At 39.2% G+C, this 13,615-nt stretch overlaps 1 protein-coding gene across 6 annotated transcripts in view; it reads left to right on the forward strand.

Moving 5' to 3' along the window:
• Positions 1–13,615, forward strand: part of tmcc1a (transmembrane and coiled-coil domain family 1a) — a 60,908-nt gene that overhangs the window by 35,683 nt on the left and 11,610 nt on the right. Inside the window, exon 1 of one of the 6 annotated variants that reach the window (XM_038271423.1) lies at positions 11,191–11,561. The exons of the other annotated variants lie outside the window; for them this stretch is intronic. Within the exon in view, the coding sequence (XP_038127351.1) occupies positions 11,430–11,561 (132 nt within the window). The 5' untranslated portion in view covers positions 11,191–11,429. Of the gene's footprint in view, positions 1–11,190; positions 11,562–13,615 lie in introns of those variants that run through there. 6 annotated transcript variants of the gene reach the window in all.

A 13,615-nucleotide genomic window follows, 5' to 3' on the forward strand; every position in this document is an offset into this window, starting at 1 on the left:
CAGCTGTACTTTCCTCTAAAGGCTTTATACTTGCATTTGTGACTATTATATATTTTTTCTCTTTCTTCAGATACTGTTTAAGAAAAGGGCATAGTAATGTTATTTGCCTAAAAGACCAAACACAATGTGCACAAGTTTATATTAGTTCTATTGATTTTTAGTAATTTTTATGTTTTGAATAGGGTTTCAGCATCAGGCACCATGCACAGACATGAATAGATATGGGGCCACCTGCTGGCATTACTGTGGAACTACAGGAATCCAGATGGTGGCAATGGATCAGAAATTCACAGAAAAAGAATATTTCCATCCTTCCAAACGCAAACAGAGACACAGCATCAAGATAAGAAATATCTTGATTTAATAAAAAAAATGATGGACTAAAACCTTTTTATTGGAATAAATGCAAATCAAATGCATTAAAATGACATTTCCTAGCAAGTGTTTATGATGAGCCTTGAATTAAATCTGATCCCGACCAGTCCCCTGGATTATAGCAGCTCTGACAGAAATACACTATATTGCCAAAAGTATTTGCTCACCCATCCAAATTATTGGAATCAGGTGTTCCAATCACTTCCATGGCCACAGGTGTATAAATTCAAGCACCTAGGCATGCAGACTGTTTTTACAAACATTTGTGAAAGAATGGGTCGCTCTCAGGAGCTCAGTGAATTCCAGCGTGGAACTGTGATAGGATGCCACCTGTGCAACAAATCCAGTCGTGAAATTTCCTCGCTCCTAAATATTCCACAGTCAACTGTCAGCTGTATTATAAGAAAATGGAAGTGTTTGGGAACGACAGCAACTCAGCCACGAAGTGGTAGGCCACGTAAACTGACGGAGCGGGGTCAGCGGATGCTGACGCGCATAGTGCGAAGAGGTCGCCAACTTTCTGCAGAGTCAATCACTACAGACCTCCAAACTTCATGTGGCCTTCAGATTAGCTCAAGAACAGTGCGCAGAGAGCTTCATGGAATGGGTTTCCATGGTCGAGCAGCTGCATCCAAGCCATACATCACCAAGTGCAATGCAAAGCGTCGGATGCGGTGGTGTAAAGCACGCCGCCACTGGACTCTAGAGCAGTGGAGACGCGTTCTCTGGAGTGACGAATCGCGCTTCTCCATCTGGCAATCTGATGGACGGGTCTGGGTTTGGCGGTTGCCAGGAGAACGGTACTTGTCTGACTGCATTGTGCCAAGTGTAAAGTTTGGTGGAGGGGGGATTATGGTGTGGGGTTGTTTTTCAGGAGCTGGGCTTGGCCCCTTAGTTCCAGTGAAAGGAACTCTGAATGCTTCAGCATACCAAGACATTTTGGACAATTCCATGCTCCCAACTTATTGGGAACAGTTTGGAGCTGGCCCCTTCCTCTTCCAACATGACTGTGCACCAGTGCACAAAGCAAGGTCCATAAAGACATGGATGACAGAGTCTGGTGTGGATGAACTTGACTGGCCTGCACAGAGTCCTGACCTCAACCCGATAGAACACCTTTGGGATGAATTAGAGCGGAGACTGAGAGCCAGGCCTTCTCGTCCAACATCAGTGTGCGACCTCACAAATGCGCTTCTGGAAGAATGGTCAAAAATTCCCATAAACACACTCCTAAACCTTGTGGACAGCCTTCCCAGAAGAGTTGAAGCTGTTCTAGCTGCAAAGGGTGGACCGACGTCATATTGAACCCTATGGATTAGGAACGGGATGTCACTTAAGCTCATATGTGAGTCAAGGCAGGTGAGCAAATACTTTTGGCAATATAGTGTATGTCCCCAGCCCCTCTCTGTTTATATCTATCAGTTTATGTTTGATGTCTGTCCTGGTTTCCTTATTGTGTCCAAACATGTTTCCCAGGGATTTGATCTAATTTCATAAAACAATGTTTTCATTTTTATGCTTACATTCCTGTGATTTATGACTGTTTTCCACTGGTTTCACTTTGGTTGACTCTTCTCCCCTCATCCCATTTTGGAAACATTTACATGGATTTTCTTTTTTGAACTTTCTGGCTAAAATTACCATCATGGAAACAATGTGATGTAAAAAGACTACTGATTATAGATTGGCCATGGATACGATCAGCCATATGTTGCCAAGACCTCCAATGGGAGAAAGGTGATGGTAATGGAGAAATCCTAATACCACATTTTTCTGAAGGTTTCAGATCATTTTGCTATTTTTACATAATAAACATTTTCTGAAGGCTGAAGGAAAAGAAAAAGGTCAGCACAATGCACATTGTATTTAATAAAGAAAATCCCCATTTCAGATGCTCGTATATTGTCTATGGAATCCAAAAAGCAAACCACAATCAAACGTTTTGTTCAATTATAGAAAAAAGTGGACCCACCCCCCCCCCCACCCCCACCCCCCCCCCCCCCACACACACACACACACAAAAAAAAAAAAATACTGAAGATGAGGCTTCTAGGCTTTACTCCATCTATCAGTAAGTGAGTGGAAAAACAACAGGTTCCATATGGAGGGTAGATGTGTGAAGCAGAGTAGATCTGGAACCGTCCTAGGAAATGGACCATTAGTCTGTCTTGGCAGGTGCTTTATCAGCTTATGTTCAGGGTTTTTTTTACACTTCTAAACTCCTTTTGCATGCTTGAAATTTAAGTCTTTGATTCATTTTAGCACTCTTGTCAGTTTCAGCTTTGAGTTAGTATCTAACTTCCTTCTGGTCTCAGATTCAGTAGTTATTAAAACAAAACCTAAATGTCAAATTTGTGTCTTCATTTGAATTAGGTCCTGTCTTTCCTTTGAAGCTACAACAAAATCTTTAACCTGTTCCTTTAAAGTCTTTGCTCAATATCCTCAATAACCATCTTCAGATCATCTGCTTCCGTTTAAAGATAAAACCATTTCCCATTTCCTAGATTGTAAAGATATTCTTCTCTCCCAAATTCAGCGTCTTGAATTCTGTAAATTTGTCTGAAATAATATATTTTGTTTAATTGCTTTACATTTTGTTAATATTTTCAGGGACCTTTGATCTTTTATATTGTTTAAAATGTTTCTGTGCCGTATTCTACTGATGTTTTGGGTTGCAGTCATGGCAAATATGGATCTAAAGCGGAATGGGTTTTCCTGGTTAAACAAATTATAACAAATGTTGGATATTTTTTCCCTCATTTTGCTCAAACATTATTAAGTTTGTCTCAAAGGAGACTTTTCTAACAGTTGCCTGTATTTAGTCAGAAAAGCAGACAGCCAGACTGTGTTGTAAGGCCATGCTCTATCCCTGCCACTCCCTGCTAAGTCTGTATCGTTTGTGCGACTCTGATAAATTATGGATGAGTCCATAGATCGCTGAGCTCAGCTCTGCTCTGCTCTACTGACCCAGTTAGAACACACATGGACACACATTTCAAATCTGATCGCACCCTCTAGGGAAATATCTGCATATTTTCCTTTCCACTAATAACCAGAACCATCCTTTGCGTTATCATGCATGTCAGCCAGTAGGAATCGAAAAAATCTGTATGTCTTCTGCAGTTTGCTACTACCTCACTGTTTTTACATGAAATTAATTAATGAATGAATTAATTACTCTATTATCTCACAATATCTTCCTTTCATCCATCCAACTTTTCTTTCTTACTGTCCCTTTCTTATTTAGCATATTATGATGGCATCTTTTAAAAATCTTTCTACAATTTCCTCTTGCAATGACCTTGACTTTCACGTCTTGCCTCTTTTCACATATATATGCCTTGCTGTGGTGATGTCACCTTTTCTGGACAGCATGCTTGTCAGGTGAGGTGACAAGGTAGGAATATTGGCAAACAATCCAACGATTAAAAGAAAATTAACAGAAAATCCAGTAAAGCAGGCATAACATCCAGAGTTAGCTGTACCAACCTCAGTTGACTCCTGTTTTGCAGATTAGATTATCTTTTAGCTCCCTCTGGTGGAGTTTGGTTTTGAATGAATTGTCATATATCATCATCATTTATCTTGAAAATAGCTGTAAAAATATGTATCATTGTTACATATAAGATGATATGTTTTAAATAGCTTAAGATGCATTCCATCCATCAATTTGGTCTTTATGGAAGTTTCTCAGTTCCAGTAAAAATCAAATTAGCAGCGAGAATTTCTGTGTTTTTCATTAGATAATTAATAGCTATAGAGCCTTATTTTGGCCAAATTCTACTCCCAATTAACTCTCTTCCTGCTATGAAATCTGCAGTCTCTCTCTGGCCTTATTTTGACTTCAGAATGTAGCCCTGCATTCGCTTTAGACTAAATAAGTCTTTAGCAGGAGTGGTCAGTGAAGTCATTACAGGATGGTAATGTGTGGCTAGACTTAATAATCTTTCAGGGGGGAAAGCTGGAACTGTTTGTTCTGCATTCTTCATTTTCCTGCTGATTAATAGCCTTGCATTGTGTTGGGGGTGTATATACTGACCCATGGTACACTGAGTATTGTGCAGCATCCAACCATGTCTTTTGGTCAGAGCCCTTTCTGTTTCCGCATTACATAACCAAGTTGGAGGATAAACAGACCTTGCCACAACAAATACCAACCAGCTCCAACAGACAGAGCTTTAGCCACCCCCCCCACACTCAATGTTGGTTCTGCCATGTCCTTCACGTACACATATTTAATTCCTGCATGGTGTTTATGCTGCCTTTCTTTCCATAAACACTTCCTCTCACATATATAAAACTCCTATCATTCTTTATCTCCACAGTTACCCTTAAATATGCAAAAACACCATTATAACTGAACAAAAAAAAAAAATGGTAACAACAATGTAAAACCATTTTATGTCATATGTTGTATTGAGCGCGGCATAAATGACTCCTAAATCACCTTTGTTTGAATTTGCCAGGTTAAAGTTACCTTTAACTTTATATATATTCAACTCAAAAAAGATAATTCATGTTTCAGACTGAAAGGCTTCAAACCAGATTTGTCTCATGATTGCATACAAACATTCAATGCATAGAAAGCACTGTTAATAGTTAAAACTTGTAGAATATATTTAAGCAGAAACATTTGTAACAATTGACAGCGAGGCAAATTGGATTTAAAGTGAACTTTAAAAAAACAGGAGAAATGTGTTTAAAATCAATCATCAATTTTTTATATCATATGACTTCATGTCAGTGTATAATATGTGAAGTGTACAAATTTCATTTTTTATCCACATATAAAAGAAGTCCATCCATCCATCGGTTGTTTATATCCATGCAGGGTTGCTGTAGGGGAAGGTAGGAAACTGGAATAGGTTGACAGTCTGTCAGAGGACGCATACAAATCCAACATGTGCATGGTGGAAACATGAAAATTCAATGCAGTTGGGATTTAACCAAGGACTTTCTGCAAAGCAACAGTTAAAGCCTAAATCTATATCTATTTGCACTCTTTAACAAAGAGATAATAACAAAATAAAAATAAGCAATTTTAAAATCTAAGCTTTTTCCTGCAAAATATTTTAGCAAAATTGTCTGAATAAATTAGGCTCTTGCCAAAAAGCAGGCTCTTTTTTGTGTGTATTTATTATTACTATTATTTACTATTTTAATACCCTGTGCAATAACTATATATAAATATAAATATCCATCTATATAAATACCCATGTAAACACCCTGAGCAATAACCCTGTATAATGATCCTACTATTAAAAAAGAAAAAGCGTTCATATGTGGACGCACTGTACTGTATATATCCCATGCACCTTTCCCTTCCTCTATGCACATTCATCTTCTTTGACTATTTGAGCTGATGTAACAAGTACATTTCTCTATTGTGAGATCATTAAAGTCACTCAATCAATTTATTTATTCTACATATTTATTTGTTAAAGAAAATTATATACAGGCATGTTATTTCCATTTTGTTTTCTCTTCCTTCGTGCTGCTGTGACCCTAACCAGTCTTTATTATTCCTGTCTTTGAAGTTGCTCATGACGTATGCGATCACCTACATTGCCACTGATTAAACACGAAGCATATACATGTTTGAATAGAGGCTTGCTTTAAGGTTGGGGTGGCGTTTAAAAAGACCATCTCTGGAGTCCTGTTGTCACTTCTTTAGACCTGAAATCCCTTTAGTCTATCAAGGCAATATTCCCTATATTCTGAGTAAATGTAACCTTTGTCACCCCCAGAACCAACCGTGTTGTAATAGGTGACCATAACATTTAAGGGATGTTGCGGTAAGAAAAATACAAAACTGCTGCTTGACTCTGCTGTTGATTTTTAGGTAGAAAAATCTAACCTACCAACCTATTCTAACACAGCTGAATCCTTCTTTAGTTAACACCTCTTGTTTAATTCTCACTAACCAGTTATATTGAACTTACCTGTTTTTTTACTTTCACCCACATCAGCATATCTCTTTACTGCATCTAGACTTTTCCAGAAATATTTGTCCCTGTTGCAGGCTTGACCCGATTTAAACTGCAAATGACAGAGGCCCTTGTCTAACAAGTTCCTTGCTGCTTTTTAAGAGACGTGAAGCATATGAATAAGAACAGAATGACTATTGTTAAAGGTCTTATCTTGGATATGGAAGGACCGACCCAATTAGTTTAGGTGAACTTAAGCCCCATGGAAAATACCAGGTATTCTCTCTTTCAGTGCATGTTTTCCATTAAGATCTAGTCTGACCAGTTTTAATCCAGAGCTCATTAAACCTGCACCTGTTTGCATCACATTCTTGAGGCCTTACATCTTTGTATTTTAATCTGCATCTTTTCCAGTGTGTGTTTTTCTTTTAACCAAGCACAGGTAAGAAGCGTTTCCAAATATTCAGCATGCAGCTGAAGGCAGAACCGTTACTGAGGTGTAGGTCAACTTATTAACATCCATAAATAATATGTTTGACAGCTGGAATTTTTCTAATGCTTTTTACCTAAATTAAGACCTTAATGCCCTTTGAGATGATATTTCATTATCTTCTACAGAAAATGGTTGTCTAATCCTGTTCTTTTTGCAATATCCTTGTTTTTTGTCACCTTAATAATAATAAAGAATTGCTGCATACTTGTTTAATACTGTCACAGTAAACATATGGCAAATTAAAAACTTGTTAATTTACCTAAATTAAACTTTTATTAACCCACAGCTGCTGTTTCGTCCCCTTAACTAATCTGACATTAATGAGGGAAAAACCATCCCTGAGGCAAACATTTCTTTTCTTTTTCTTTTCAATGAATCCGTTACTCGTCAGGACATGATTACACCCCCCTCTGGGATTTTGTGATTGTGTTGCCACTTTGCTATTTGTGGTAAGCAATCCTGCCAGGAAACGTGTAAAAGAACTGAGTCACCATGAGAGCTTAAGTAACCCTGCTGGAGGCCTCATCATTTCCTGCTACAAGGAGTCCTAAATCTACATTTGGGAGGCACTGTCTATCCTCTCATTTGAGACTGGATCAAAAGGGGCAACAGGCCAAGGAGAGAACCTCAGACATCCCTCTACCCAGTGACATTTTCCTGTTCATTCTAGGATATAGCAAGGCATTCCCTGCCCAGACAGTATGTGTTATATTCCAGCAAAATCTAGATGTTTCCTGTGATCTCCCCTCAATGTGACGTGCCCAAAGCCGAGCAGATATCTTGATCAAATACCAACCCTAACTGACTATATGTTATGTGAAGAAGAGATTCCTCTTGAAAGGCCCCTTTGGTCGATGGCCACCCCCAGGCTTGTTTTTGCCCAATTTTATCTGTGCTCCTGCTCTTTCATTGATGAAAGTCGGAATGTACCCTAACTGGTGAGTCAAGAGTTTTGCTTATTTTAAGCCAACTTTCTCTTCACCAAAACCATTTATCTATCTCTTATTCCATTCTGCTCTGTCGCCTTAACAAGACAGCAAGATACCTAAACTTCGTAGCATGAGGCAGAGAACTGCCCCCAACCCAGAGTTGGCATTCCAGTTTTTTCCAGCCAAGAACTATGGCCTCAGACTTAGGAACTGATACCAGCCCCTTCACACCATCACAAACTACTTCAGTGCACAGTATAGGTTACGGCCTGGAGAAACCAACAGAACATATTAATTTATATTTGCAGAATCCCACACTTAAATGTTCTATAGCACAACTATTAAAATTGACAAAAAAAACGGTACTATTACTTAACACTGCCAAAAACAGCAGATCTAATCCTGATGTAAATTTTGGGGGGAAAAAAATAAATGTTGCAGAGATCAAAATGCAGCGTTTAATTTCTGTGTTTTTTTTTGTTTTTTTTCTTCATTACACTATCACAAGAGCAGAGCAATGAGATTAACTCTTAATTTAACCCCTCTCCTTAGGGAGCAGTGGGTTGCCATTGTGCGGCGCCCGTGCAGCAGTGTGGGGTTAAGGGTCTTGCACTCAGAACTTCTGGATTCCAAGCTCTCTAACCACTAGGCCACCACTCCCCAAAGCACCCATTAGCGTGAAGGTTCTTGCCTCATTATCTGGGATGTATTTATTTACAAAGTTCTCATATTATTCACCAATAATATTCTGTATGATATGTTCTCAAATATAATGCAACCCTTGCACAGATCCTCCAACTTGATGACCAAGCTGTGCTGCACTGGGTCCATAAACATCACATCTTCATTTGCGCAACTTGGGTTTGTTCTTTCATAAACGGGCTTCCTAAATCATGCTCACTCACCCCTCTGGTTCTCTAAGTTCTCCTGCTTTTTTATTAAAGCCTTTTAATCAAGTTATTTTATGTTGGGATATTTTCACTCATTATTTCTCACCATAAACGAAAACTACCCCCATAGGGTTGTGCCCTTCATTTTGACAGGCTCTGTAATCACATAGAACTTTCTGCTCATTTTTGTTTGTTCAGTCAGTATTGGTAGCATGAGGAAACTTATGACCAAGCCTGCTTATTGATGCACACAGACAGTGGAAGGTGATTCATACACACATGCTCACTAAGCCAGAAAACAGATTGGCTCTGACAATCATGCTGGGTGATAATTGAAGGGAGGGAGAAGAAGCTTTTTCTCCCTTTTTTCTGCCTCAGCTAATCTCTGCTTTCGGAGCTGAACTGGCCTAAAAAGTTTAACAGAAGAAAAGCTCCCCCTCCCCTCTCCATGCTTTCTCACAACCTCTCTGACTCCCTCTCAATGACAGCTCCTGGTGGGTCCTTTTTGTCCCCTCTTTCCGGTCTCCTCTCTCACTTCGCTCACATCCGTCCTCTGGGTCTTTGCCTTTTTTTTTCTCATTCTTGGGATTTTATCTGCAATGGACTTTTTTGAACATGTAACTTTTGCAGTAAACTTTTTTTTTTTTCTGCTTTTGCTCCTGCCAGCATCTAAAGCAACATGGCTCCAGTCGATTAGCCACCTCCACTCTGTCACTCCAACTCCACATCAAATGTCCGCTTTGCTCAAAAGGAATCTGTCCTCTTCCATAAAGTGCATTCTGGAAATGGTGGAGGCTCTGCAAGGTCAACTGCATATATTTCTGCTCCATAGTTTCTGGGACTCTGCGTGGCATACGGTTGCTCTGTGTTTGCTCAGCTTCATGTAGTGATTTGTTGTTGGCCATCCTGGATATTTCATGCAAAGATTACATTCTTTGGATTTGGTTTTGGCTTCTTCTTGTCCAGTGGAGTGAAGTGGACTCTATTTGGATAAAGTGATGAGTGCTTTGCTCCTCTTTGTTCCTTACTCTGGTTTTCTCCAGAAAGACACACGAAATGATAAAAAGACATAGCTAATTTCCTGTCTAAGCAGCAGACATGTGACTCCCTAATTCATCATGGAGGTCATACTCAGCCTGGTATTGTCTGATACCTCTCCCCTTGCTAGCCTCATAAATGTGAGTCAACACATGCATAAGGTGTGTGGTTATGTGGGTAAAATATTTCTGCTGTATTGGAAGTTTAGATGAATCAAAAGCAGGATTGTTTCCTGTTTTTGTGCCGTTTCTGCAGGGAATGCTCTGTTTGGGATTGACTTTGTGTTTAAGCCCATTACGTTAACACAAAGGCTTGTGCGACTTTGCTTTAAGTGCTCCTGTTGAGTGAGTGTGTTGTATGACCTGCTTCATGAATGGCAACACATGTAGCCTTGTATTTTTTTCCAGATATGGGAAAAAGGGTATTATTCTAATCTCACCAGATTTCCTTAAATGAAAAAAACAAATATTTGTCATTTTTTAGATTTACATTGTGGAAACTCAAAACATGAGGAACAACTCTGTAGTGCATCAGTCATCTTCTCATCTCAAGCCGAGAGGCTCAAATTCTGATAACAACTACTGAATGGCAGTTTACAGCCATTAAACTCTTCCTTTCTGATATCTTTACAGCAGGGTTAAAGATCAGAACAATCAGTGCTATTGCTCAGACTGATTCACAGATTAAGGCCTTGAGAAAGGAAATTGGTTAACCACCACGTTATGAAAGCATTAATCCATAGAGATTCATAGTACAGGTCAGATAACCCACACTCCTCTTTCTATACATATTTACATTTTTCACATTTCAGTTAACTACAGTGCATTTAATTGGGGTCTTTTATAATAGACCTACGCAAGTATTTCACAATAATGTTGCTTTTTTTTAACAAATGAAAACCTTGAACCTTGGTATTAGCATTTGCATTCAATCCTTTCCTCTAATGCACCTAAATAAAATCAGTGCAATAGATTATGGTAAAAAGTCACCTAATTAGAGCCTTTATGTGTCTAAGTCAGAGGTGGGCAATTCCAGTTCCTGTTGGCCGGTACACTGCAACTTTTAGATATGCCTTTGGTTCAGCACACCTGAATCAAATAGATGATTGAGAGGACTGACTGCATACTGAGGAGGTAACTCAGCTATTTGATTCAGATGTGTCGGACCAAGGATAGATCTAAAAGTTGCAGGATAACGACCCCCAGGAACTGGAATTGCCCATTCCTGATCTAAGTACAGATACACATACAGCTAGTCTCTCTTTCCTTTCACTTCAGGATTATATTCTTTCTGTTAGACTGTCATATGATAAAATAGATTCAATGTGGGATTTAATGTGACAAAATGTTCAAGTGGCATTAATGCTCATGCAGTACATTGGTAATACGATGAGATACAGATTGCTTTGTTAATCCTCACAAGGAAATTCTTTTTATTACTGTGTGCAACCAACAAAGTATAACCCATGTAATAAAGAAATAACAAAACATAAGTCTAAAATAATCATAGATTAAAAATTAACCTAGTATTACACAATAATTAGAAAGGTAAATGCTGAGAACTGACGTTATTACATCCACGGTGTAACCCTACTCCCATCAGTGATGGATATTGGACTCTGCAGATAAGAGGGGACTGATAGCCCTGAAACCCAGCCTACAACCACTGAAATGGGTAGACATGCCAGGACAAAGCAGAGCTGCACAGGTTCCATATTTCGGAGAACGCTGTCCCTGAAGAGGCGTGGATTCGGTGTAATTTCTCAGAAGGACACCCAATGTTACAGTATCCTTGTTACCCTTCTCTGCCAACGCTGTACTTCAAACCGCAGCTTCATTGGAAACCTAGGCTGACATCACAGGGAGCTCAGCACAATTCAGCTGCAATACAAGCCTTAACAACCGGCAAGGTACTCACCGCTTTATGCACACAGTGAAATGGCTTGACTTTAACAGGTCAGAAGGTAGAGTGTTAATTTTAGAAGTTTCAGACTGTTGTTACCTGAAACAATCATAGAACAGTTCAGTGCTCAGATTTTATATGAATGTTTAATAAACACTGAAAGAAGAATATTATGCAAACTTTCATTGTGATAACGTTATAATCCACGCTCATTTTATTTTTTAACATGTTTTAGGAGAAATTGGTTTTACACTCTCTTAGCTTGATGAATAAAAGGGGCAGATGCGTGGACATTCTTTTTTTCTTCTTTTTAATCAGGCCCTTTGAATGGTCACTGAACTAAAACACTAGTCTTGGGTAAAATATACCAAAACCGTAATGCAGACTTATTGAAGATCAAATCAAAGGATCTAATCTTTCTTATTTGATGACATGGATACACATTTGGCCATGCAGGACGTTCTGGTCGCATGCATCCATTTATGTGATAAGTGTGTCTACCAACTTTAGTAATCCCTTCTAAATGCCTGCTTGTAAGGTGTGTTTTGTAGGTCTGCTTAGGTTGAGTTGGACTTTTTCCCAGTGCCCTGTTGGATCCTGGGTAAGCAGGTTGCTCTAACAAGCTTTACTTGGATCAGAGGCTGTTACACAGGCAGAGGCCCCTCACAGCCGGACCTAGAGTTAGGACTTAGGGAAAGGGAGATTTTTTTTTTCTTTTACAAGAGTAAATGGGCAAAGCAGTTGTAGAGGAATAAGGTCTGCAACCCAGGAGTCTGGATCCACCTCTGGCACTTAGGGCGAGCCCTGTGGATCCATTCGCCGTCTTCTAAGCTGTGTGCAGCCTTTTTTGCAGAATTGGTTTAATTCAGTCATATTGGAAGGATTTTAAGCATGGAAAGCATGCTTAAGGTCCAACACTTTATGTCAATCAGATTTATTTACAGGCTTTGACTTGACGGCTTTCCCAGCTATTCCAAGGTATACTTGAAGGTGGGCTTCAGATTATTCTCAGGGACACTTGAGTTTAAGACACAAACTTCATAATTAACAGTTACCATTAGGGTTTTTATTTAAAGGTATAGGATCTATCAATTCAGGAAGCCATGATTGACCAACAGAGCGGCTCAAGGCCATCATACTACCACTACCATGCCTAAGAATAATGAATAGTGACTTGTTTGTTTCTTTTTCAGTTTTATTCCAGATGTAACAGAATCTCCACCTTCAAAAACCTTTAATTTATGCCTATTGAGTACACAAAATATTTTCCAGAAAGTCCCAAGGATCATCAAGATTACGCAACAGGTCTTTGTCTTTGTTCCTGTCAGCAGTGGTTTTAGTCGAACACTCTCCCAGAGACACAGGTTTAGCCTTTTATTGTTGAATCCTAAACATTGATCTCACAGACATGTTAGAGCTGCGGTGCTTTAAATGCTGACCTGGGTTCTTTTGTCAGCTTCTGCATGACCTCATTGATGTGGCTTTGGATTATTTTGGTAGGCCAGCCACTCCTGGAGAGGTTCACCACCACTGAATGATTTCTCTATTTGTGGCTCTCACTGTGGTTCAGTGGAATCCAAAGGCCTTGGAAAAGGTTTGTTAACCCTTGATAGATTGTAGTGTCTGTCTTTCTCATCTGGTCTTAACTTTTCTAAGGTCAGAGCATGATTTAGACAATCTGTATAACCCGAGTATCTAAACTCCGCTTAATTGGTTATTTCATGTTTATTTTTAGTCATTCAACAGGTGTTGTTTTATTTCAAACTAAGAAAATGACCTTTATATTGTACAGGCTGCTGACCTCTTAAAGAGACTCTGTCACTCCTTATTTATAATGAAGACCAATCAGACTGATATCAATGTACCCTCTAATTACAAGCCATCAGCTGCTCTTATTAGGCTACATGTACTCCAGTGATGAAGCCAGTGGTTTCTTGCTTCAGTGAGTCTGCACATCAGCATGTATGGCTTTGTTAAACCCGGCGGGAATTAGCTTTATCCTTCGGCTGACAATCTTTAATTACATGCATGATTAGTTACAGAACTGGGCTATTTGCAGAT

The sequence above is a fragment of the Cyprinodon tularosa genome, unplaced genomic scaffold (genome assembly GCF_016077235.1).
Source record: "Cyprinodon tularosa strain WSP-4 unplaced genomic scaffold, ASM1607723v1 ctg8, whole genome shotgun sequence".
NCBI lineage: Eukaryota > Metazoa > Chordata > Actinopteri > Cyprinodontiformes > Cyprinodontidae > Cyprinodon > Cyprinodon tularosa.